General features: G+C 42.2%; 2 protein-coding genes across 2 annotated transcripts; one reads left to right on the forward strand and one right to left on the reverse strand.

Moving 5' to 3' along the window:
- Positions 1 to 228: 228 nt before the first annotated feature.
- Positions 229 to 5,833, reverse strand: gpr137bb (G protein-coupled receptor 137Bb). The gene is made up of 8 exons (XM_058640806.1): positions 5,745 to 5,833; positions 4,048 to 4,716; positions 3,568 to 3,617; positions 3,242 to 3,464; positions 2,180 to 2,329; positions 1,967 to 2,095; positions 1,763 to 1,884; positions 229 to 1,621 (listed from the first exon to the last, which is right to left on the reverse strand). Exons 2-8 carry the CDS (start codon positions 4,474 to 4,476, stop codon positions 1,507 to 1,509), a joined length of 1,218 nt encoding a protein of 405 aa, XP_058496789.1. The 5' UTR covers positions 4,477 to 4,716; positions 5,745 to 5,833; the 3' UTR covers positions 229 to 1,506.
- LOC131467037 (nidogen-1-like) lies at positions 5,250 to 27,294 on the forward strand. The gene is made up of 19 exons (XM_058640724.1): positions 5,250 to 6,004; positions 11,801 to 12,091; positions 12,243 to 12,466; positions 13,126 to 13,886; positions 13,967 to 14,107; positions 14,606 to 14,851; positions 14,968 to 15,168; positions 15,253 to 15,486; positions 16,611 to 16,748; positions 17,058 to 17,201; positions 17,459 to 17,587; positions 20,547 to 20,792; positions 20,882 to 21,054; positions 21,497 to 21,623; positions 23,373 to 23,544; positions 23,635 to 23,792; positions 24,267 to 24,390; positions 24,480 to 24,592; positions 24,922 to 27,294. The coding sequence occupies exons 1-19, from the start codon at positions 5,777 to 5,779 to the stop codon at positions 25,041 to 25,043; spliced, it is 3,972 nt and encodes a 1,323-aa protein (XP_058496707.1). The 5' UTR covers positions 5,250 to 5,776; the 3' UTR covers positions 25,044 to 27,294.

Genomic DNA, 27,294 nt, shown 5'->3' on the forward strand with positions numbered 1-27,294 from the left:
ATATATGTGTGTATGTATATATGTATGTATATATATATATATATATATATATATATATAAATTTGTCTATATACTGAATCATTCATATATGTACACGTATATCTGTATATATGTAGGCATTCATCCTACATACTATTTTCAATATGTATGCACAGTATATACAGTGCATATATATATATATAGATAGATATACTACTATAGTCAGTGGTTTATAGAATGAAAACATGGTTGACATGACAGAACGTTGTCCTTTTATTGTTGTTTTTGGGAATCACCAAACACACAGAAAAACACAAACTGTACAAATCATTTACAAAAACCTGTTACAAATATAGAGTTTACGTCATTTTCTCAGTCCATTTTAACCACATACTACAAGTCCCGCCCCCTTCAGCCTTTCTACCAATCCGTTGCTTTCCTCAGCGTCAGGTAGTTTTTTATTTTAAAAATATTTACTTTTACTTTTATTTTTGATTCTTGAGTTCTTTTCTACACACTTAATTCTATCCTTTTTAAATAAAACAAACACTCAACAAACACTTTAGTTCATTATTTCACATGAATGAGTGAGTGACGTTCATTGCGATAAGTAATTTTTTTTTTACACAAATATGGACGTCTATGAAGCAGAGTTCCTACACGGCGTTACCATGGAAACCACCACACGTTCACTCGTCTTTCATTTGTAATTTTTCCATCATAGCACCAAATGTTTTGCAAACACAGGTTAAAGGTGCAGCTCACGCTCTTCAAGCTTGCAGTTTGCAATTCAAAATGGCTGCCCTGAGAATCAACGGCTAACAGCTGCTTTTGCTACAGTGAGTTTACGATAAACATTTCAATGCTAACAGTGTTTATCAAACCAAGTTAGCTCGCTAACTAGCAGACTAGCAGTAATGCTAACTTCTTCTTTTCCTTTCGGCTGCTCCCTTCAGGGGTCACCACAGCGAATGAAACTCCTCCATCTAACCCTGTTCTCTGTATCGAACACTGTTTATTAAACCAGATTAGCTTGCTAATATTAATCATGTTAGCTAACATGCTAACATTAGCACACTGGCTAGATTTGCTTGCTAGTTAGCAAAACTAGCTGTAATGCTAAGATTAGCAAGCACCTGACCCGATTAGCATCTGTGAAACTGGAACGCTCTGTCAGTCACAGTGTAGCCACGCCCACAAATATTTTAATCAGTGACGTCTTGGAGAAGTATAGAAGTAACCATATTTGGAAGTAGAGGGGTGGAGCCTGACAAACATGACCTGCAACAATGCCCCACTTTTACAGTACTAGCTGTCAATCACACATTAGCCCCGCCACTACAATCGGTACAAGTTTACACCGCAGTTGTTGGCCTGATGGTGGCGCTGCAGTGTGTGTGTGTGTGTGTGTGTGAGATCCGTGTAGGAAACCTCTTCAAACATCCTCGCATCTTTTCTACGTTTTTTTCTACGCTGCGACAAACGTGAGTGACGATAAACAAACGAGAAGTGCAGAGGGGGGCAGAGTCACGGGTAGGGGTGGAGCTCTCCAGCGGTGGCGGTCAGGTGCTGGTCGTCAGTGCCGATGTGGACGGTGAAGCTGCTGTGGCGGCTGCTCCAGTCGTAACAGTCCGACGAAAGACTGTCAGAAAAAAGACAGACGTTCAACAAAAATCACGCACATCGCAGTCGCTTTTCTTTTTCACACCATCCATCACCCAGAATTCATAGCCATGAACTTTTGAAAAAACAGTAAAATTGTGTGAATTGCTAATGTTGCTACCTCGCTGATGCATTCTGGGGAGGAATGCTCCATGCCAGGTCATCGTCGCTGTCGTAGCGGCGCGGGTTGTCGAAGAAGTAACCACGGGAGGAGAGGATGTGGTTCGGTATCCCGGCTGAACTCTGCGACAAAACAAGATCAGAAAAAGAAAATGTAATAAAACAAAAAAAAAAGCGGTCATGTGACCCTGTCAGGAGGACTGACCCGGTCCTGAGGAGGACGCCGGACCCTGAAGAAGAAGACGACCAGCGAGGTCGGCAGCAGCTCCCACACAAACAGGATCACGCCGAACACAATGTAACCGGCGTCTCCCAGTGACGAACGCAAGTCCGCCTGTAGGCAGAAACATGTCAGGGGTCAGAGGTCAGAGGTCAGGGAGTTTAATCATAGAATACGCGAAGAACACGTGACCCTCACCTGGTCGGAGACGTTGTACCAGTCGTAGTCGAAGGAGTTGACGGTCTCGATGTTGGCGAGGGCGAGCACCACCAGGTTGTAACAGGCTCTGGAGGCGTAAAGCAGCACCACCATAATGCCGATCAGAGTCACCTGACACACCGAGGTCCCCTGAAACACAGGAGTGTCCGAATTAACTTACGTGATGGAAGAAACATCGACCACTTCAGATGTGAGCTCTGAAAAATGTCCGGCAAACTGTGGACACTCCAGGACAGGTTCCCCTAGAGACTGGAGCCTCAAAGTGGCACAATTTATCAGTTCTTTTGAAACTGTTTGTTTGGATCCGTTCTTTTAAATCAGTTCTTTTAGATGTTCTTTTGGATCTATTCTTTTGGATCTGTTCCTTTAGATCAGTTCTTTTAGATCCGTTCATATGGATCAGTTCTTTTAGATGTTCTTTTGGATCCGTTCCTTTGGATCCCTTCCTTTAGATCAGTTCTTTTGGATCTGTTCATATGGATCAGTTCATTTGGATCAGTTCTTTTGGATCTATTCTTTTGGATACGTTATTTTAGATCAGTTCTTTTGGATCCGTTCATTTGGATCAGTTCATTTGGATCAGTTCTTTTAGCTCAGTTCTTTTGGATCTGTTCTTTTGGATCAGTTCTTTTAGATCAGTTCTTTTGGATCCGTTCATTTAGCTCAGTTATTTTGGATCTGTTCTTTAGGATCAGTTCTTTTGGAGTCATACTTTTGGATCAGTTCTTTTGGATCCGTTCTTTTAGATCAGTTCTTTTGGATCCGTTCATTTGGATCAGTTCTTTTAGATCAGTTCTTTTGAATCAGTTCTTTTAGATCAGTTCTTTTGAATCAGTTCTTTGGAACAGTGCAGTGGCAGCAGCACTGTCGTCTTGCAGCAAAAAGACCTGGGTTTGCGACCCGGTCAGAACAAGGACCAGGCATATTCTCTGGGTTTTACCTGGAGACTCTGGACACTCTGAGTACGTGCCCTGTGATGGACTGGCGACCTGTCCAGGGTGTGACTGCCCCCCCCCCCCATAATATCTCATGGTTTGTTACCTTTGACTCCAGGTAAATGTTGGCCAGCGACATCTTGGCGACCTTGTAGAGGCAGACGGAGAGCGAGACGGCGCAGAGGACAAACAGGCTGTCATTAATGGTGACCCTCACCAGGACGATGGTCTTGACGTCGGTGGTGCTCATCTTCACCAGCAGGGCACAGACCAGATTCACCACCAGGAAGAGGAGACTGACGCCGAGGAAGACCAGGTACAGAGGGAGTCTGGGGGACGGACGGAGTGCAAGTCTTTACATCAAACTTGGCTAATTGCTAATTCCTGAACACTAGAGTTACAATCGAAGCTAGCGGAGTTCGCAGAACTTACCTGTACTTGAGCAGAGCAGGCGCATACTTGGACTTAGCCTTAAAGTAAACCTGCAAGAAAAGAGAAGGATTAGTTCAGGGACAAAGATCTGCACCTTGTGCTCTGAACACGTGAAACAAATCTGGATTCTGCCAAACGTCGGGCAGTGACACGCGACACACATCAATCAAATGCTGTGCCGTGGCACCGCCCTGTGGCCACAGCAAGAAACAATCAACAAAATATGTTATTTATTAAAAGGGTTTTTTAGCTGTATTCTTTGGTTTTGTACGTACAGACGCCATGATTTAATAATGCTGAGTCATTCGTTTCCCTTCCTAAATGCACGGAGGCGGAGTCAGTAGTGGGTGTGGCTACTACCGGTGAAACCCCTCACCTTAAACATAACCATGGAAACAGCCTTTGTAACAGGTAGACATCAAGTCAAGTAGACGAACATTGATCACGTCACGTGCCCGCCCCCGCCCCGCCCCCTCTCACCTGTGCGCAGTAGAGGTTCATGAGGCTGAGCGTGAAGAACTGCAGACACACCGGGAAACAGTAGAGCAGCCAGAAGGCGAACGGCGCGAGCGCGTTGGCGGTGACGCAGTCTCTGAAGTAGAAGGAGAAGAGGAGCGCGCGCAGCGCGGCCCACAGCAGACACAGAAACAGAAACGAAGTTTGATAACTGAAGCGTTTGTGGCGGTAACGCAGCACGAGCCACAGCTGCGCGTACACGAAGGCGAAGAGCAGCGAGTAAAACACGGTGTAGACCACGGTGAGACCGAGCTTCACGACCGGAGGAACCGCCGGTGAGATAGTGGGAGGAGGCGGGAGGAGCGCGAGCGACGAGGAGGAGGAGGAGGAGGAGAGAAGCTGCTGCTGCTGCTGCTGCGGTGCCGGCTCTCCCTCCATCACCTCACCGTTCATTCACTCACTCACTCACTCAGTCATCAGAGAGTGCGTGTGTGTGTGTGTGTGTGTGTGTGTGAGTGAGGTCTAAAGATGATGATGAAGAATAAAAGTGGGATCCGTCATCATCATCACACTCAGGGAAGATGGTCACAGGCTCCGCCCACTTTTCTGCCGGTGCCTCGTGGAGTGTGAGCGGCGGCAGCTGGTCACATGACAGACTGCGCAGCACGTGATTGGCTGAGCTGGAGGAGGATGCTGCAGAGATGGGGGAGAGGGAGGGGGAGACAGAGAGAGGGAGAGGAAGAGAGAGAGGGAGGGAGAGAGAGAGCGGGATAGAGTCTCTTATGGTCAAATGTAATTTTTTTTATTAATTAAAGAATTGTATAAATAAATCATGAAAACAAAGAAGTCAATGAAGGCCAATCATCTTCTTCCTCCTTCTCCTCCTCCTCATCAGTTGTCAGGTGTTAAAGTTTGAACAGATGCTCAGTTCATTAGGAACAGCTGACATAAATATTAATAATAATCTGACTGTAGATTAAATTATAATCCGTTAAAAAAGGAAACAGTCAGTGCTGTATAACATGTGTGTGTCCAGCAGGGGGCAGTACAGACACTGATCAGCTGTCGAGGGCGGTGCCTGAGGCTGACGTACACACACACAAACCAAGACATACACACAGACACACACACAAACCAAGACATACACACAGACATACACACAGACACACACACAGACACACACACAAACCAAGACATAGACACAGACATACACACAGACATACACACAGACACACACACAGACACACACACAGACATACACACAGACACACACACAAACCAAGACATACACACAGACATACACGCAGACACACACACAGACATACACACAGACACACACACAGACACACACACAAACCAAGACATACACACAGACATACACACAGACACACACACAGACATACACACAGACACACACACAGACACACACACAGACACACACACAAACCAAGACATACACACAGACATACACACAGACACACACACAGACATACACACAGACACACACACAAACCAAGACATACACACAGACATACACACAGACACACACACAGACACACACACAGACACTTTTATCTGTGACTAAATAAAACGTTTTTTTTTAAATTACTGAAAACTTTCTGAATACAAAGACTTTTATTTTGAAACTAAAGTTAGACCCCCCCCCCCTCTCCTCCCCCTTCATCCCTTCATTCATCTCTCTCTCTCCTTCACTCACTCACTTGGTTCCCGCTGTATCTGCTGCTGCATCATCATGAGTCCCGGGTCCCGGAGCCGGTTCTGGTTCTGCTGGTTTCTGCTGAGCCTGAGTCTGAACCTGAACCTGAACCTGAACCTGAGCTCAGCTCTGGATCTTCAGGACCTGTTCGAGTTCGGCATAGAAGCCGGAGACAAGGAGCTTCATCCCGGGGAGGATTCAACCGCCGAGCTGCGTCTCAACGGATCGCTGTTCTTCTTCAGCGACCAGCACCAGCGGGTCTACGTGAGTCCAGATCCACTTTATTAACGTTACATTTAAATGATTTCAATCCACATTAAATGAACTTATCAAACAAACGAAACTTCATTCACTTTAACAGCAATTTAACTTTACAACATCAACTCAAAACAGAATCAAAATCTCTTTCATTCAAATCAACTTTAACTTTGACTCTTAAAAGTTCAGCAACTATCGATTATTTATTTGTTTCCATGAGCACGAAACCGTGCGTTCTCCTCAGCAGGGCCCCTTCAAAGCATTTTAGGGGCCCTGGTAAAAAAACTCTGTTCTGCTAATTTAAAATAACAACCCCCCCCCCCCCCCCCCCCCCGCCAATTTCTGCTTTAATCTCATAAAATAAAAGTCAAAAACATGAGAGAAACTGTGAAAGTCAAAAAAATGTGTTGTTTGAGGAAATCTTAAAATTAAACTATTAGAAAAGTGGAAATTATGAGACATTCGAGTTTTTACCATAATATCATGAGTGACAATTACATGAAATGTAATTCTGTCCACTTGGCGGAGTCGTGAGCAGTGACAAAAGTGTTGCAGAACATTTTGTCGTCATTGAAGACTAAAATCATTTTTGTGGCTCTTATATCACAGTGTATCTCCATTGACAAAACTAGTAATTTAGCTCCTCTTGTTGTTTGGTTGCGTCAAACGTCCAGATTGTCGATGATGATGCAGTAAACTCAAACAAACGCGTTCTGTCGCTGTTTTTGTCGATGGAGTCTCGTACATGACGTTAACAAAGAAAAACACCTGGCTTTAACATTTGATTGTTTTTACTCATCAATTAAGTGAGTTTCAGTGTTTTTTTCTCTTTGTTTTACTTCGGATTGTTTTCTCAGGGAATTTCATTGTGAAGCTTTTTGTCATTGAGTATTATCAGTGTGTGCGTGTGTGTGTGTGTGTGTGTGTGTGTTGACACCTGATAAGGTTTTCTATTCGATCTGATTGATCAGTTTCTGTTAATGTAATTAAACCTGCATTCATTGTTTAAACTTATTTATCTGTGTGTGTGTGTGTGTGTGTGTGTGCCTTATCTGCAATGACTCACATTCCTCACACACACACACACACACACACACACAGTGTGTTAGTGCATTCCTCAGGTCATGTGACTGTTAATCCTGATTGCATCTTAATCAAACACAAACAGTAAAATAGAGTAAAACGCTGTCAATGTGGGCGGAGCCTTTCAGACAAGTAGCTGTTACCTTAAGTCGTCTGTGGGAGGAGCCTTCGTCCCAGGACCACTCACTCTCCCACACCAAACCTCATAGAGAAAATCAGTGATTTTAACATCACACACACAGGAGTTGTTGATCCACTGCTGCCTCCATCACTAAGTTCAAATGTCTTATTTTGGCATTTAAAATCCTTCACTCTCTGTTGAAACAGATTGAAACAGTTAAGCCCCTCCCTCACCATTTGTTTTCCCCTCCCCCGTCAACACACACACATAGAGGTGTGATGCCAGGTCGCGTTCACATGTCGAACAGGAAGCACACACACACACACACCTCCTGTCTGAATTTGAATTGTACGACAGTTTTGCGACGTCTCGTTGTGTCGTGACTCTTCTTCTCTTCTGTGATCATCATCATCATCATTAAATATTAAAGTTCTGCTGCTGAATCTGTTCACTTTGACTTTGAATAATCATAAAGAAAAAAATTCCAAATGATTCAGTTGAATTTGTTTTGTTAAATGAAGCAAAGAAAATAGTAAAAACTTAAGGCTTTTACTTTGAAGATATTTTAGATTTCCCTTCTCTAAAGAATGTTAGTGTAGAGATTGTCAGTACAAAACATCAGGTGTTTCCACGAGTGTGTGTGTGTGTGGCGTCTGTAAAGCACACACACACACAGTGATTGACACTCACTAATCATCAGTGGGACGTTGACGCAGCGTCGGCGCCGCGGCATCCACATCTGGAACTCATAGACAGACGAGAGACATCTGTCCTCCACAGAGCAGATGGCAGCGTTCAGGATGTTCCTCCGTTCTCACGCTGATAACCATGACCTCAGAGGTCAGACATGTGTGATGTCAGCGGCGTCCTGGCAAGTTTCCAGAGAGGAGGAGGAGGAAGAAGAAGAAGGAGAGGAGGAGGAGGAGGACACATATACAATAAAATGACATGTCACCTTTATCCCAAACCAAAACTCACTGATTTAATGATCAAATATTGATGAGTCATGATTAATAACTGAAGGTCTTTAAGACCAGAAACAATTTGTCAATTCATCAACTATATAATGACTCGGCAAATATTCTGTGTTTCTTTGTTGTGCCTGAGAAGAAAAACATGATGCAGCTGTTTTTCAGTGCTGTGCCAGACTCCATTCACAAAATCACTGATTTTAGCTCACAAACACAGTAGTTCTGGTTCCACAGCTGTTGATTTGTTTGGGTTTGTGCGTCGTAAAAACATTCCGATCGTTTTGTCCTCGGCCGAAACTCAAACAACAACAAAAGCAAAAAAACGAATGCCTAGAAACTGCAGAGCAGTGCCCCCTGTCTCCTGTGAGGCTGAATTACTGGTTTTGTCAAGGGAGTCTTGTATTTTTGTCACAACCACGGAAATGACACGAAGCCCCGCCCACGTCGCAGTATTGTCTGACTACATTTCTGTGTTTCAGTGACTGCGCGTGCGCAAGCATTAGCTTACACAGCTAGCACACTTCCTTTGCACAAAAACCAGTTTAATCTGGTTTAAACCAGAGTGAATGACCGGCTCAGATGACTCAGCAATGACTCGTCTGTTTTTTATCGACATTAGTCTGAACACAAGTCCAGACTGAACGCCAACTTGTTTTTCCTCTGCTTCACTTTGGCCGAGTTTCTGCGACATTTCGTGTCATAACGCAAAAGCACACGTTCAGCTGTTAGCAAAACCGTTAGCCGTGATTGTTTTTTGCAAACTTCACAACGATCAATGTTGTTGTTTTTTAAAAATCTGACTTTTTTGTCAGCGATCGCAAAATCTGTGACGCTGCAGAAACGACAGAAAAATGTAAACGGGAAAAACGTAAACACTGACGTTAGCCAGACGTCGGAGCCTCGCGACACGTGACGGCGTCTCGTTCGTACACGTGAAAGACAAAGTTTGCGATGTTTACGCTCATGTTTACGTTCGAAAGTGAACGTGAATGTAAACATCAGAGAAGCTCAAGCTGAGTCTGTTCATCGTCCTCTGTCCTCTCTGTCCTTCTGTTTGACACGTCAATGTACGCACACACACACACATACATATATATATAATGTGTATATATATATACAGTTTATATATATATATGAAGGATTGTATGAACTGAGTCCTGAATATCTGAATGTTTTTCTCTGATCTAACCCCCGTTTACCAGAACAGGGACATCTCTGTCTTCAAGCTCTTCCAGGAGTCTTCTGTCCTAGCACTTACCTTAGCCCCTCCCCCTCCCTTGCACTTGGATCCACCTCTGCTCTCTCACCCTCTGTCACTGTTCTTATCTAGTGGAGTTCTTTCTAAGATGTAGTTTATTCCTCTGTTGTAAGTCGCTTTGGATAAAAGTGTCTGGTAAATGCTTAAATGTAAAACCCCAGTCGTGGTGGTGTCATCACTTCCTGTTTGACAGCAGTGAAATGTTTACGAGTTTCAGATCAACAGTTTACGCCTGGAGTCAAATGTTAAGAACATGAGGACAAACAGATGTGAGCGTCTTTGTCAGGGGACCAAACACGGAGCCCTGTGGAACTCCTTTAGAGTCAGAGTTCATCTGTTTGTTTGAGTCAGTACTGAATGTGCTGTGGGTGAGCGCCCCCTGCTGCTGAGAACCAGCGCGACACACAGAGACTAACCCTCTCATTTAAAACATGTAAAGCTGCAATGATGAACTGATTATTAATCCTTTACTAAATGAATCGATGAATCAGTTTGTGTTTTTAATAATTAAATCAAGTTTCTGTGATTTTCAGCTTGTTAAATGTCACTATATTCTAATTGCTTTCCTAAAACAAATAAATCATTCAAACTGAATTATTTTAGGTTGAGAACATAGTTTTAAATAAAATTTGATGACGTTTTCTGAACCAAACAACTCATGGATTAATGGAAAAAATCGTGGACAGATGAACTGATGATGAAAATGGTGACTAGTTTGTGTTGAGTTAAACTGAATGAAAGAGTGAAAAGTGAGTTTGAACACGAAGAGAAAGGAGCTGCAGATGTTTGCACAGCTGCACTCAAACTATAATAAATATCCTATAAGACTCTCGTTGGACTGAAGACAACAAACAATAAGAGCAGATGTTGTTGGGTTTGATTTCACTGCTTCACTTCACTCTTTCACCTCGTGTTGACACTGCTCACTCCAACACTTTGGTGTCGTGAAGTGACAGCGCGTGAGATGTGGGCGTCGCCCTCAGTTTGATGGATGGTTGTGTGAAGAGACACGCCCCCTGAGGCCGTTCTGGAAAACACAGTCCCGTCATCCTCCAGTAAATATAATAGCAGTAATGACAATAATCATCATGTGGGACATTAACTGTCGACCACACCACTGTTTACACTCAGCTGTTAGTCAACGTCAAATATTTAAATATGTGGTTAAAGTGTTTATTGACTCGATGGAAAACAGAAATGTATCAGGACTGATTTACAAGTTTGGTTTTGTTGTTGTTGTGTTTTTACACATGAGTAACTTCATCTTTATCTCATTGTTACACAGACTTTTCTAACAAGAAAACTGAAGTTCATAAACCACTCACTCTCCCACACCAAACCTCATAGAGAAAATCAGTGATTTTAGCTGCGGGGACGCAGGAGCTGCTGGTCTACTGCTGCCTCGTGTGGTCACTTTGTGTCACTGAGGTCAATCTGAACAAAGGATTTTTTAAAGCCGAACTGAAAAAATAAGACATTTGAACTTAGTGATGGAGGCAGCAGTGGATCAACAACTCCTGTGTGTGTGTGTGTGATGTTAAAATCAATGATTTTCTCCATGAGGTTTGGTGTGGGAGAGTGAGTGGTTTACAGACAGTGAGATAAAGACGTGATCATGTGACGCAGATATCGCAGACTTTAACTGACGCAAATTCAAGTGTTTTGTGAAGTGGCTAAAACCTGTTTTTTTCCACGTTACTCTACTGGCAGCCATTTTGTTTTCACCGATCATGTGCTTGTGTGGTTAGAGAAAATAATACAAACGTTCATGTGACCTGGAGAAGCTGGAGTTTGAGTGTTTGCGTCAGTTAAAGGAACAGTCTGATTATTCAGAGCTGATATGAGACATGAAGTGAGTGTATTTGGTCCTCGTCCTCGTCCTCCGACACACAGAGGACACACTTCATGGTCACAGCTGTTCCTTAATCAGAGGCATTTTTCAGGCTGACGAGGTTAAAAGATCCTTTTCTTCTGAGTGAATGAGACGTTATTGTGCAGGATTGTTGTGGGTGGACACAGAGTCCTGAACGTCTCACTGCAGTTTCCACTGGAGAAAAACATTAACTCATTCATCCCTGCATGACTGCAACTCATGGATTCACTCACTTCTACTGATGCACTGATTTAATTCTCTGTTTCCTCACTTCCTTTCCTCACTTTTACTGTTTTAATACATAACACAAATTGATTAATGACCTTGACATTACTTTTCTGCGGCCGATGGAAAATCCTTCACTTAAATAATTCCTTCATTTGTTCAAAATTTGGACAAATGTGTTTAACATGGAGCACAAAGAGGTTTTATAAGTAAAATGATAAGAAAACAAAGTAGTTTTAATAAAAACCATGAACCTTCTGTTGTTCTACAGATTAACACTAATGGATTTGTGTCGGTGGTCAAACCTGCGGCAGAGACCGAGTACCTGGGGAAGATGCCGGCCAAGTTCCAAATGATGGCAGCGTTGCTGGGAGACCTGGACCACAGCGATGGACAGGGGAGCGTCTTCTACAGGCTGGACAGCAGCGAGGACGCTCTGAGCCGAGCCAGCGGACACATCGCTCAAGCTTTCCCCAGAGACAACAAAGCAAAGCCGCACAGTGTCCTCGTGGTCACATGGGTCAACATGACCGCTCAGGGTTCACCTGGACCAGACGCTAAGGTCAGCCATGTTGAGTTTCTTTGAGTACTTTAGCTTAGAACCAGTAAACCAGTCGTCTTAGAGACCTGGTCCAGTGTGAACTAAATGACTACGCCATCCAAAGGCCAAAACTAAGAACTGCTGTTTAGCAACATTTTGTTTGTACTTTCAGAAAAACACCTTCCAGCTGGTCGTGGTCCTCATGGAGTCGTCCTCCTGCGCCATTCTCCTGTATCCCACAGACGGCCTGCAGTTCCTCTACACATCCATTGGGGGTGATAGGAAGCTCCTAGAAGCTGGATTCAATCAAGGTCTAGTGAACAGCTGGTTTAATCCCAAGGGGACATACTTCCAGACCACCACCGACAAAGAGGCCTCCGTCAGGGAACTTACCAAGTATGAATCTGTTGTTACTTTTTAACAGCTGTTAGTTTGTTTTGTGCTGGATAAATATTACGATGCCATATTGCGAGGTCTTAAACTATTTGGTAGATGTATAATCTACGAATTAAATCATCTAATGGTGAGAACAGTGGAAAGGTTGACTGCTTGAATCCTCAGAGTCTCTTAGAACTTGAGAAGGTTGGTCTTTGAACAAGCAACCAGAAGCTGAAGTTCTTGTCTGAGGGCCACATGGCACGGCAGTTGCTAGCATTTTTTGCTCATAGTGCGAAGGTCACTGGTTTGAATCCAGTTCGACCGTTGGCCTGTCTTTGTCAAGTTTGCATGATCTCGCCAAAAAATCCAGTCCAAAAACATGCAGCGGTTGGACACTCTAAATTGACTGTAGGTGAGAATACGTTGGACTGGACCTGCCCAGGGTATGACCCTTAGAAGGTTGGTCATTGAACCAGAGGCTGAAATACCAAACAAGTTTTTTGAGGCTGAAGTTCTTGTCAGGAGTTAATTGTCATCCACGTTGTTAAGACTGTGGTCTCATGACTCCAAACTCCTGGCTTTTCTGTCCCTTGAAAGACTTAACATAAGACAGACAGAATGTCTCTGATGATTTCCTTCACTCACACTGATTTTATTTACTTTTTACATCCAACCAGGAAGACAAACTCTGGTCGAAAAGGAGTCTGGGTGTATGAGATTGGTCCCTCAGGGTATTTAACCACCATTATACCAGGAATTGTTCTGGAGGAGGAGAAGGGTACTACTGAATCTCCTATGACAATGTTGCCAAGGCAACCTGAAGAGACTGACTTCACAACTTACCAAATGCCAGAAGAAACTGAGACTCCCAATAAGGACCAAACTGATAACCCAGAAGACGAGACCATCTCATCTGGGAATGGCAGACCAGAGACAGAGGATGAACTGGACCAGTTTGTGACAGAATTCCCAGGATTCAAGACTGTCAAACCAACATACAGCAACACAGAAACGGTTCGCCCAAGTTACTCAGACCAAACTGAGTTGACAGACCCTTATGCAACTGAGACTAAAGTCCCCACATTTGAGGCGCCGTACACCAGCCCTGATCCCAGTAAACAAGAATATCCCCGAGTCCAGACAGGGTACCCTGATCCTGTTCTGACCCAACCACAATACACCAGTCCTGAACCCACTGAACCTGAATACTCCACAGTCAAGCTGGGGTACCCTGATCCTGATACGGTCCAACCACAATACACCAGTCCTGAACCCAGTGAACCTGAATACTCCACAGTCAAGCCATGGTACCCTGACTCGGATCCTGTCCAACCACGACACATCAACCCTGAACCAGCCCGACCAGTGCCACCTCATTCCCATCCCTATCACCCCCAGATCATCGTGGTGGATGAAGATGAAGATCTGGACGTAAACGGTAAATCACTAACGATTCAGAACAAGTTCCTTCACTTGTTTCTGTTGGCGCTGATTAAGTTTTCCATCTTTTTTTCGCAGTATTTGCGTACAATTCGGAGACGTGTGTCCACAACAGGCACAAGTGCTCCGCCTTCGCAGACTGTCAGGATTACAGCTACGGATACTGCTGCCACTGTCGGCCCGGTTACTATGGTAACGGGAAGGACTGTGTTCCAGACGGTAAGGAGCATCTTCAGCGCTAGCAAATAACAAATATACCTTGTAACCTTTGTAGACGACAGATCATACGAGCTCTATTTTTATTTTATTTATTATTAATTTATTAGTATTATTATTATTTATTATTTTCATGAAGAAAACAACAGTGTTGGTTTCTGGTTGAACATCGTTGATTACGTGTACGAGTGTGACTAGTCACCTGTGGCTAATGCTACAGCTAGCTACGTTCACGGTCACACACATGTTTTCAGATGTTAGCAGGTAGTCCACCTTTATTTTGGCCACGCCCACACATACACCAACTGTCTTCATTTCTGACCAAACATCAGGATGTTGGCAGAATCTCGACAAGCTTTTGTGACATCACGCATTTAAAGAGTATGTTTTTTCATTGCTAGCTACCTCCCCTGACTGTCTCTTGATGTCGCTTAACCTGATCACTGTTAACTAGTCGTTAACACCAAACTACATGGACTCTGACTCTGGTTTGTTTTCCAGGCAAACCTCAGAGGATGAACGGGAAGGTGAACGGTCGCATGTTTGTAGGCGGGACTCCGGTGGAGCTCAGCAACAACGACCTTCACTCGTATGTGGTGATCAACGACGGACGCGCCTACGTGGCCATCAGTAACATCCCCAAGAGTGTGGGACCATCGCTGCAACCTCTGTCCTCACTGGGCGGAGTCATCGGCTGGGCCTTCGCCCTGGAGCAGCCTGAGTCAGAGAACGGCTTCAGTCTCATTGGTCAGGAGGTCTTTTGTTGTTTTCTTACTAAGCTAACATGTTTAGCACAGTTGGACTGTAAATATTTTTTGTAGAATAGCAGCAGCTAAAATATCGCTGGTGTTGTTTCCGCGCAGGTGCCGTGTTTTCGCGACAGGCTGATGTTATCTTTCAGCCCGGGAACGAACGTCTGAGTATCAGGCAGAAGTTTGAAGGAATCGACGAACACGACCACCTGGTGGTGAGCACGGAGCTGGATGGAAGCCTACCCGCCCTACCGCTGGGGTCGTCAGTCCAGATCGACCCGTACAAAGAGATCTACCACTACGACCGGAACTGTGAGGATAAATAACAACTGAAACTAAAAACAATGGAAAAGCTGATGAGGTTTTCACCGTTTTTCTGACGTTCCTCTCCTCAAGTGATCACCTCCTCCTCCAACCGCGACTACTCCGTCACTTTCCCCGACGGCACCGTCGAGGCCAGAACCTACCAGTGGCGCCAGACCATCACCTTCCAGACCTGCCCACACAATGAGGCCACCAGGGCGGCGCTGTCCACCCAGCAGCTCAGCGTGGACCAGATCTTTGCGTGGTTCGACGAGCAGAACGAGCTGATCCGCTACGCCATGACTAATAAGATCGGCCAAATCCACAGTGAGTTCAGACAGCAGGAGGGCGCTCACAGAGCAACCTCAAAAAAACCTGAACTGTCTCTTTAAGGTGAATGTTGGGGGCCGGTGTGTCGTCTGTCAGGTCCCAGGTTGTGGGTTTGATTCCCAGCTCCGCTAGTCTACATTCAGCTGTATGAATGTGTGAGTGAATGTGTAAATGGAAAAAAACTGTTGTCTAAATAAGCTCTGAGTTTCTTTTAAATACAAATTGACCACACACACACACACACACTGAGTGGTTAGTTAGTTTGTTGTCGTTACCTCATGAGACTAGTTACCATTAACTAAGGTCTTATCCATACTAAAACACCATCTTTGTCGTTTTTGTTGGCTGTGACATCATCGTCAGCTCTTTCCTGTGTAGGATGCAGGATCATAGTGGTTCTGGTTCCAGGCTGTAGTTGTGCTTTAGTTCTGACAGAAACTGGCGTTCATCGCTGTGATTCTGAAGTTTCCTCCTCGGGAAACTGGACACAGATGTTCCTCGTGTTTGTTTGTGTAACTCGTGAACTTCCTGTAAACGACCCCCACCTGCTCTGTTACCTCCAGCACTCCTAATCCACAGCACTGAAGCCCCTCCCCCCAAATCTCCCGGAGGTTGGTATCTCCACGACCTCTGACCTTTACCTCCTGCCAACACAGACACAGCTGAGGAAACAGACGACACCAACAGACTCTGTTTGTCCTGCTTTGATGCTGGACACTCAGCACACTCACTCTGAACGACAGGCGGACACACGACAGACGGACAAACGACAGACGGACAAACGACTGACGGACAAACGACAGACGGACACACGACAGACGGACACACGACTGACAGACAAACGACAGACGGACAAACAACAGAGAACGTGAACCGTAGCTTTGTAACTTTATTCTTCGTATTCTCAAACTCTCAGGTTCGATAATAAACTGTGATTGCGCCACCTGCTGGAAACAGGAAGTACCTTCAGTTTCCACCTGTGCTGACATCAATGATTATTGTTGGCCTCTCTCTCTCTCTCTCTCTCTCTCTCTCTCCCTCCCTCTCTCTCTCTCTCTCTCTCTCTCTGGCGCCACACAGTGGTCATCACGGTGGTAAGCAGTTTGTATGTTTGTCTACAGGTGGCGCTCCGGAGCAGAATCCGTGTTTCACAGGTCGTCACGGCTGCGACATAAACGCCGCATGCAGGTCAGGTGACGGACTGGACTTCACCTGTGTGTGTATGAGCGGCTTCACTGGAGACGGACGCTATTGTCATGGTAACGCACATACACACAAAATACATGTGAATCTTGTGTTTTTTGTTTCTTTCATCCTTGATTTTTCAACAATTATTTTATTCAATTTATTTAAATAATTTATGTAAAATTCTTTGACGGGAATAAAAAAATTCACAACTTTTTTTTTACCTGCTGTTCAAACACGCCCCCTACAGGCAGAAACACTAAATAACACTGTTTCAGTTTCAGTTAAATTAAGGTTTGTGTTGTTAATAAAGTCAGAGACCGGATCTGGATCAGGATCAGGATCAGGATCAGAGTAAAAAGTGTTTTGTGTTGTTCCTGCAGAGGAAGTTCGTGCGGTCGATCACTGTCAGACAGGAAGTCACGACTGCGACGTTCCTGAGAGAGCGGCCTGCACCTACAGTGGAGGCTCCGCCTACTCCTGCTCCTGTCTGCCGGGCTTTGAGGGCGACGGACGGGTTTGTCGAGGTGTGTGTGTGTGTGTGTGTTGTTATGACTGGTGTCAGAGTGCAGACTAACCAAGAAGATGAGACAAAGTCACAAATGTTTTGGTTTGAAAAAGACGTTGACAGATCAAACAGAAGATCAGAATCTTCTTCTTCTTCTTCTTCTTCTTCTTCTTCTTCTAACCACTTTAAAGTCACTTTCACAGCTTCCTGGTTGACAGTTAAGAGGAAACTTATCTTTATTAGGAAGTGTAATAAGTGTTGTCTTCTCTCTGTCAGACAAAGACGAGTGTCGTCACGGTCCATGTCACCGCGACGCCTTCTGCTCCAACACGCCGGGCTCCTACGTCTGCCGCTGCCACCCTGGTTTCCATGGCGACGGACTCCAGTGCAGCCCCATGTCCACAGGTGAGTTATCACAAACAGAGAGGATTCAAATCAATTCATTTTTATTTGTATAGCACCAAATCATAATCACAATGAGCAAACACTAGGGGGCAGTGGAGAGAAAAAAACTCCCTCTTAACAGAAGAAGAAATCTCTGAACCAGACTCACAGGCCGTTTCTCAATATCCATACTTGTGCGTACTTGAGCGTACTTGCGTACTCCCGTACTTGTGAAAACGTCATCAGCCTCAGTCCAAGTGCTGTTCCAATTCTCAAGTAAGCGAACAGCGAGGACGGTTCTCAAACCCGGAAATGTTCTCGCTCCGCCCATTTTTACCAAGTATGCATCGGAGGTGACTTAAGCGTACTTGCGATGGCCATGTATCCCAGAATACATTTCGGCGGAGCATAGCAGCAGATAATAGAAATATAAATCTGAAATAAATATTTTTCTGTGTCCCGGAACAAAGTTTTAACATCATTTGAGGCGAGAAATGAGTCATATAGAATTCAAACATGTGGTTTGTGTATGAAGATATGACGTATTTATAGTTTGGCAGCGACGTTTGTCGGAGGTGATCAGCTCCGCCTCTGCGGACGTTCGGCGCTCACTGTGCCCGGCACAGAGCAGCGTTACCTCGGCCTATCCTGAAGAAATGATCCGCTGGCTCAGACGTCGCTGTCATTAGATGTTTGGTGTGATCCATAGATTTGTTGTTGACGTGTTATTTTGTTTTTAATGGAAACGTTTTGACCTGACAGTTAGAAAGTTTGTATATTGTTAATGTTTTATTTATTTTAACTTTGAATTTTAGATTTATATTAAAGTCGAGATTTATATTTAAATATAATATGTAAATATTAGATATGTATAGTATAGTATGTAGAGTAGTATATATTTGTACACGTACATATATGTCATACATACATATACTGTATATATATATATACTACTCTACAATGCTGTAATATATCTATTTTCCACATTGTATTATTTGTAATGTGTATTTTAATAGAAATAAATTAATAAATGAAGTTAAATATTTAAAATGTAAAAATAATAACAACATATATATGTATTTATTAAAAGTATTTCATATGTTCATTTATCAACACTGTAGGTGGCGGTAATGAGGCTGCAGCACTTGGCGCCAGCCACCATTCAAACAGCAGAACAATACATACATACTTGCATACTTGAGTATTGAGAAACAACCACATACTTGTGTACTCCCGTACTTGGCAAGTATATACTCCCAGCGTACTTCTCAAGTATATACTTCCCAAGTAAGCAAGTACATACTTGCTTACTTGAGTATTGAGAAACGGCCACAGATGTTGGGTTGGGGTGAAAGGAAAAATGGGGGAGAGAGGAGAGGTGAGGTAGAGACAGAAGAGAGAGACCAGGGGCAGATACACAACAACTGTATCAAGTTATACGTTTATACAGAGCAGTTCTGACTCAGTGATGATGTTTATACAACTATGATGTCATTAATATTAGCAGCAGCAGAGATTGTTGATAAAAAATTATACTGATGTCGACTTTTAATTATAGCACATTAATAATGGGGATGATATGTAGGATAGTAATAGCCTCCAAACTGGATCTGCAACCTGCAAGATGAGGACACAGAGAGAGAGAGAGAGAGAGAGAGAGAGAGAGAGAGAGAGGGAGGAAAGGACGGAAAGACACAAACTAAGGAGAGAAAGAACACAGTTAAGGACATATAAAAAGTCATATTCATACCCTGAGTGTGAGAGTGCAGTCTAGGTCTATAGCAGCAGAACTAAGAGATGGTCCAGGTTTCCCTGAACTAACTCGAACTATAAGCTTTATCAAAAAGGAAAGTTTGAAGTCTAACTTTAAATACAGAGAGAGGCTCCGCCTCCTGAACTGTCATTGGGAGCTGGTTCCACAGGAGAGGAGGAGCCTGGTAACTGAAGGCTCCGCCTCCCATTTGGCTCTTACAGACTCTGGGAATCACAAGTAAAACTGTATTTTGGGACCTAAGTGGTCTGTTAGGGGGATCAGGAGAATAGATAGAATATCATGATCGCCTCTTTGCAGGGGGTTCTGGTCCTGATGAGTCCAGAAAAGTTTATCTGCTTCTCTGCTGCCTCCTGTGGTTAAATGTTAAAAAAACTGATTTGATCCACTTTACAAAATAAAATCCATATCAGTTTAAGTGAAGATGATTTTCTCTGTGGGCTTTGGTGTGGGAGAATGAGTGGTTTACAAACTTCAGTTTAACGCTGAGAGAAAGACAGTTTGAAAACTGTGTCATCACCGTCGTGTTTGAACTGTTGTTGGTGTCGTTGTCCTCGTGGTCGTGTGTCTTCCAGGTGTCACGAGCTCAGCACTCAGAGCTCAGAACGGCTCATTACAGCTTCACTCCACACTCGTGTCTTTATGATCCTGAACGTTATCATTTACTCTGTTTGCTTTTGTCTGCCTTTGATCTTCGTCCTCTCTGTGTCTCCTCGTCTGTCAGACATGATTGTTGTGTCTCACAAACTGTCGATGCCCCGAGGATAAGAGTGACATGAAGAGCTTCCTGAGTCTTTGATCTCTGCTCACACACACATTATTTATATTAACACTTGAATCCAGTTTTCTTAGATTCTATTCTATTCTATATATATGTATATAATATATACATATGTATATATATATATATATATATATATATATATAAATTATGAAAACATTAATATTGAATTTTAGAATATTTACTAAAAAGAAATTAGCAAATATTTATGTTTTCTTCTTCCTTTCCTTCTTTCTTTCTTTCTTTCTTATTACTAACAAATAAGATGGATTTGGGAACCCAGAGACTTTTATTTTGAAAATGAAGAACCGAAACCAAGACTTTTATTTTGTAAACTGTGTCTAAAACCACGGTTTTGTAGTACAAAGACGTTCGTGTTGCTGATGAAGCGCAGACATCTCACTCTGACTGTGATTTTGTTTCCTCAGAGCGAGAGAAGACGCTGTGTGAGCGTCAGAGAGACTCCGCCTCTGCCTCCGCCTCAGCCTCCACCTCCCGCTTCTTTTCCTTCTTCCGTCCTCAGCCGGCCATCTCTCAGTACATCCCACAGTGTGACGAACACGGCTCCTTTGAGTCCACACAGTGTCACAGCAGCATCCAGCAGTGCTGGTGTGTGGACGCTAACGGTCAGGAGATCCCGAACACCCGGACCGGACCGGGCAGCACGCCTCTGTGTGAGTCTTCACGATAACACTCATGAGAATCATGAAGCTGAGCTAAACTCACATCTGACCTCTGTAAACACCGCCCTCTTCCTTCACAGGTATTGACCAGGCCGTGACTCCGCCCCCTGTGGGACCGACCCCCCGGCCTGACGTCCACCCTGTCGCCCCAGGAAGTGCCCTGCTGTTTGCTCAGAGCGGGAAAATCGAACACGTTCCTTTGGACGGATACGACATGAAGAAGGACGAGGCCAAAGCTCTGCTGCACATTCCTGTGAGACTGGGAACATTTTATTTTGAAAACTGCACTGTGTTTTAGCGTGGATGAACAGAAACTGAGACTTTTATTTGAAAACTATAGTTTGTGATATTGCATGGACGAACAGAAACTGAGACTTTTATTTTGAAAACTATAGGTTGTTTTTTTTTGCGTGGGCCAACAGAAACTGAGACTTTTATTTTGAAAAGTTCATGTGTTTTAGTGTTGATCAAAGCGTTTTAACTCCCTCCCTCAGAGGACTTTCTGTTGCTTAGCAACCAGCGACTTCCTGTGTGCACCTGGCTTTATGTCGTATGGGAAGCAGCTGACGGACAAACGCAGTCAGTGTTGCTCAGGAATGTCGTTAAACGTCTTCGTCTCTGTCCTTCCAGACAAAGGACTCTTTGAAAATGTCTCCTCGTGAATGAACGTGTCTTTGTCCTCTCGTGTCCTGCAGGACCGTGTGGTCATCGCTGTGGCCTACGACTGTGTGGAGAAGATGGTTTACTGGACGGACATCACCGGGCCGTCCATCAGTAAAGCCAGTCTGAGCGGAGGAGACGTCCTTCCTGTCATCACTAAAGGTACAAGAGACGTCACCTTATATATTCACCTTATATATTAAAGTTATACATTCACCTTTTATATTCACCTTATATATTGTTATATATTCACCTTATATATTAACGTTATATATTCACCTTTTATATCCACCTTATATATTCAACTTATATATTTACCTTATATATTAACGTATACATTCACCTTATATATTAACCTTATATATTCACCATTTATTAACGTTATATATCCACCTTATATATTCAACTTATATATTTACCTTATATATTAACGTATACATTCACCTTATATATTAACCTTATATATTCACCATTTATTAACGTTATATATCCACCTTATATATTAACCTTATGTATTCACCTTATATATTAACGTTATATATTCACCTTTTATATCCACCTTATATATTCAACTTATATATTCACCTTATATATTCACCTTATATATTATATTCACCTTATATAATAACGTTATATAGTCACCTTATATATTAATGTTGTATATTAACGTTGTATATTCACCTTATATATTAACGTTGTATATTCACCTTACATATTAACGTTATACATTCACCTTATATATTCACCATATATATTAACGTTATATATTCACCTTATATATTAATTTTGTATATTAACGTTATATATTCACCTTATATATTAATTTTCTATATTAACGTTGTATATTCACCTTATATATTAACGTTATATATTCACCTTATATATTAACGGTGTATATTCACCTTATATATTAACGGTGTATATTCACCTTATATATTAACGTTATACATTCACCTTATATATTAACGTTATATATTATATTCACCTTATATATTAACGTTATATATTCACCATATATATTAACGTTGTATATTCACCTTATATATTAATGTTGTATATTAACGTTGTATATTCACCTTATATATTAACTTTATATATTCACCTTATATATTAACGTTATATATTCACCTTATATATTAATGTTGTATATTAACGTTGTATAATCACCTTATATATTAACGTTATATATTCACCGTATATATTTATGTTGTATATTAACGTATATTCACCTTATATATTAACGTTATACATTCACCTTATATATTAACCTTATATATTCACCATATATTAACGTTATATATCCACCTTATATATATTAACCTTATATATTCACCTTATATATTAACGTTATATTTTCACCTTTTATATCCACCTTATATATTCAACTTATATATTTACCTTATATATTAACGTTATACATTCACCTTATATATTAAATTCACCTTATATATTCACCTTATATATTAACGTTTTATATTCACCTTATATATTAATGTTGTATATAAACGTTGTATATTCACCTTATATATTAACGTTGTATATTCACCTTATATATTAATGTTGTATATTCACCTTATATATGAACGTTATATATTCACCTTATATATTAACGTTGTATATTCACGTTATATATTCACCTTATATCATATGTTATATTATACATAGATACATAAAATAAACAACATATACGCATACTAAACTAATGATATATGTACCAAACAAAATATATATGTGTAAAAGGCTCAGGCTCCGCCCCCTGGCCTGTTGCGTTCATCACGTCAACAAACTGTGGAAAATGTCGGGAACAAATCTGTGAAATGAGTCTACGTAAAACTACGATGATAGAATCTGGACGCGTGGTTCTGAACTCCGGTCCTGAAGTGGATGTAATTCCGTGTTTTGTGTCTTCAGAGCTGCAGAGTCCAGAAGGCCTCGCCCTGGACCCAGTGTCCCGCCTCCTCTTCTGGACAGACTCCATGCGGGACACGGTGGAGGTGTCCAGGCTGGACGGCAGCCACCGCCGCGTCCTGTTCCACAGCGACCTGGTCAACCCTCGACCCATCGTCGCTGACCCGGCATACGGGTGAGTCGCCAACACGCCGATGACTTTACGATGTTTTTTAAGCGACAGCGTTTTGTTTTTCTGATGTGGTTTTGGTTCTGTTGGGTTCAGGCGGATCTACTGGGCGGACTGGGACAGGGACGGACCCAAAATCGAGATGTCCAACATGGACGGGACAGAGCGGACGATCCTGGTGAAGGACAACCTGGGCCTTCCCAACGGCCTGACCTTTGACCTCGACACCCAACAGCTGTGCTGGGCCGACGCAGGTGAGGAATATTCTGGTTCAGAGGTCACATGACACGTACTGTCACTGTTATTGTGTTTTTAAAGGGATAGTTCAGGGTTTTTAAAGATAACAAAAGACTCCTGTGATAAAATCTATGTCCGTTTAAGTTTCTACAATATCTGCGTCACGGGATCACGTCTTTATCTCACTCTCCCACACCAAAGCCCAGAGAGAAAATCAGTGATTTAAGCTGGCGGGGACACAGGAGTTGCTGGTCCTCGGCTGCCTCGTGTGGTCACTTTGTGTCACTGAGTTAAGTCTAAATGTAATATTTTAAACACTGAAGTGACAAAATCAGACATTTGAACTTAGTGATGGAGGCGGCAGAGGATCAACAACTCCTTTCTCTATGAGGTTTGGTGTGTGAGCGATATGAGAAACACCTTCAGAAATGGTTGAATAAAAGCGACCGTTAGTCATGTGACGTCGTGGCTCTTCTCTGATTGCTCGACAGGAACTCGTGTGGTTGAGTGTTTTGATCTCCACCAGCGGCAGAGGAGGCGGATCCTCGACGGGATCCAGTACCCGTTTGGTCTCGTTTCCTTTGGAAGGAAACTTTACTACACTGACTGGAGGAGGTACACACACACACACATGGTTTCCATGGAAACGCTCACATTTAACAGCATCGCGCTCAGGTGTGTAACGTCATGGTTGCTGTTTACAGGGAGGCCGTGGTCGCCGTAGACCGTAGCTCAGAGACGGAGACAGAAGAGTTCCTGCCACAGAAACGCTCCCGTCTGTACGGAATCGCCACGGCAACCACACACTGTCCACAAGGTACGAGTCGCCTCAACCTTTAATCACTCATGATTGTCTTTTTTATGATGATAGTATATCAGTATATATATATACTAGAAAACGTGAATCCAGATTAGATTATTACCGAAAATGACTTTAGATTAGGTTAAATTAATAAATAATAAATTAAATAAAACAGATTAAATTAAATTAAATTAAGATTAAACCACACCCCTTTGTTTTGAAACTCGTTATTTGTCAATAATCGCAATAAAAACCACAGACTTTCACTGTGATTGATCATGTGATCAGATGTTTGTTTTTCCCTGTGATTGATCATGTGATCAGATTTTCTTTGTCTCCTTCAGTTTATAATTACTGCGCAGACGCCGGCTGTTCTCACCTGTGTCTGCCCAGACACGGTGGCTTCACCTGCCGCTGCCCCGACGCCGTCGCCGCCAACGACCGATGCGAAGAGAGAAACCCGTGAGACCACAAGAAAAATTGAAAAAAAACACGTAACTGAATCTGCGTTTTTGTTACTTTTCTTACTCGAACTGAACGTTTTTACAATGAACGCTGGTCAGACCTCACACTGTTTATGACGTCATGGTGATGTCGTCTTGGCGTCATTGTGATGTCTTTGTGACTTCGTCGTGATGTCACATATCAGGTCACGTGTTCAGTGCGTGTACGTAATCTTTAAATTTTTTGATTTAGATATTTTTGTATTGTCAGTTATGTTTTTATAACGTTAAAAACGTTTGTCTATCAATATCACTGAAGTTACCTCCCAAAATCTTCCCAATTTTTTTTTTTTTACAATTTTTTGCAATTCTTACAAACTTTCTTCAATAATTAAATTTTTTGTTTTAACATATATTTTTGTTCACATTTTTACAAAACTTACAAAAAATTACAAATTTTGTTACAAAAACACTGAACATAAAAAAACGACCTCCAGTAGGCGGAGCTTTGACCAGAGGGCTGATGGGAGGGAATACTAGCATTTCCACAGTGACTGACGCGAGCTTGAAGGCTTGTTCATAAAGTAGAAAAGGTCGGAGCGTAATCTTTCAAATTTTTGTAACGTTAAAAACTTTTGTCATGAAAGTTATAAAAAAAGTCACTGATCCATGTTAAGTTTAGCTTAAACATTATCTCTATAAACAAAAAGAGGCGGAGCCTTCTTCCGTACTCGATGTTAACGTGATGATTTTAATTTTTTTTTACAAAATGTTGATGTTACAAAAACACAATGAACGAAAAAACAAAAAAAACATGAATTTTACCAAAAAGAACTTGAGATTTGGGGGCGGAGCTTTAACAGGAAGTGGATACAGTGGGCTGTATTTTTACCTGCGTCACGTCAGCTGACCTGCGGTGCTTTAAACATGTGATGTCACAGGTCACGTGTGTGATCTGATTGGCTGAGACACTTTTGTATCCAAATACATATAAAATCAAACACTAATGAAGTTTTTCACTTAAATTATTCTATATTTTAATTTTACACAAGTTTTCTTTTTTCCTTTCACAAAACTGATATTTGACTAAAAAAGTGTTTTTTTTATTGTTTTGTTTGTATTTTTTATATGAACTTGTAAATAATTACCTGATATTCTCTGATTTTATTTTTTTTATGGTGCTGATGTTCACCTCACATTAACTAATGATGTTGATGGTCTGGTTTCAGGATTAATTTGTTAATTAAATACCAAAGAAAAAACAGTTTGGACACAAAACACGTTATTAAAGGTCTGTAACTGTAAGAAATACAGAAGTTAATTTCTTTTTCAATTTCCAATAATTTTCCAAATTTTTTCCTGACAATTATCTGGATGTTTATTATATTAAACAGATTTTAGTCACTTAATAAAAAGCACTCTACATCAGTTTAAGTCTCTGATATCTTCGTCACATCTCACTGTTAAACTGAAGTTTGTAAATCACTCACTCTCACACACCAAACCTCATAGAGAAAATCAGTGATTTTAACATCACACACAGGAGTTGTTGATCCACTGCTGCCTCCGTCACTAAGTTCAAATGTCTTATTTTGTCACTTAAGTGTTTGAAATCCTTTGTTCAGATTGACCTCAGAAACACAAAGTGACCACACGAGGCAGTAGAGGACCAGCAACTCCTGTGTCCACGCCAGCTAAAATCACTGGTTTATAAACGTCAGTTTCCTGTTGGAAAAGTCTGTCTAACAGTGAGATAAAGACGTGATCATGTGACGTAGATATCGTAGAAACTTAAACTGATGTAGATTTTATTACAGGAGTTTTTCATTAAATGGCTAAAATCAGTTTTTTATCCTTGTGTCTCTGCTGGCAGCCAGGGGGCGCTCTCAGCTTCGTCAGCACTGTGTCAGTATCTAATATGACCACTTAAAAAGTCACTTGTTTTTAAAGCATTTACCTTGTTGTGGTCTCTGAAAGTGCTGAGTCATGCATGGGGGGGGGGGGGTGGCGGCCATCTTAGCTCGCATCACAAACCTTTAACCATTTCATTGTTTTAAAAACAGAAGATTTAAACTTAGCTCAGGTTTGTTTTTTCATGAAAATCTTTCAGGGAGGAAAATCATTTTTAAATCACTTGTGAAGAAATAAATATTCACCCATTCACCTGCGCCTCCTGTCCTGTGGGGGCAGTAGTGAGTTATGTTGTGCAGTTCTGGACATGTTTACTTACCCTCGTTAACCACCTGTACAGCCTCAATAAAACATTTTAACAAA

Source organism: Solea solea, chromosome 10 (assembly GCF_958295425.1).
Source record: "Solea solea chromosome 10, fSolSol10.1, whole genome shotgun sequence".
NCBI lineage: Eukaryota > Metazoa > Chordata > Actinopteri > Pleuronectiformes > Soleidae > Solea > Solea solea.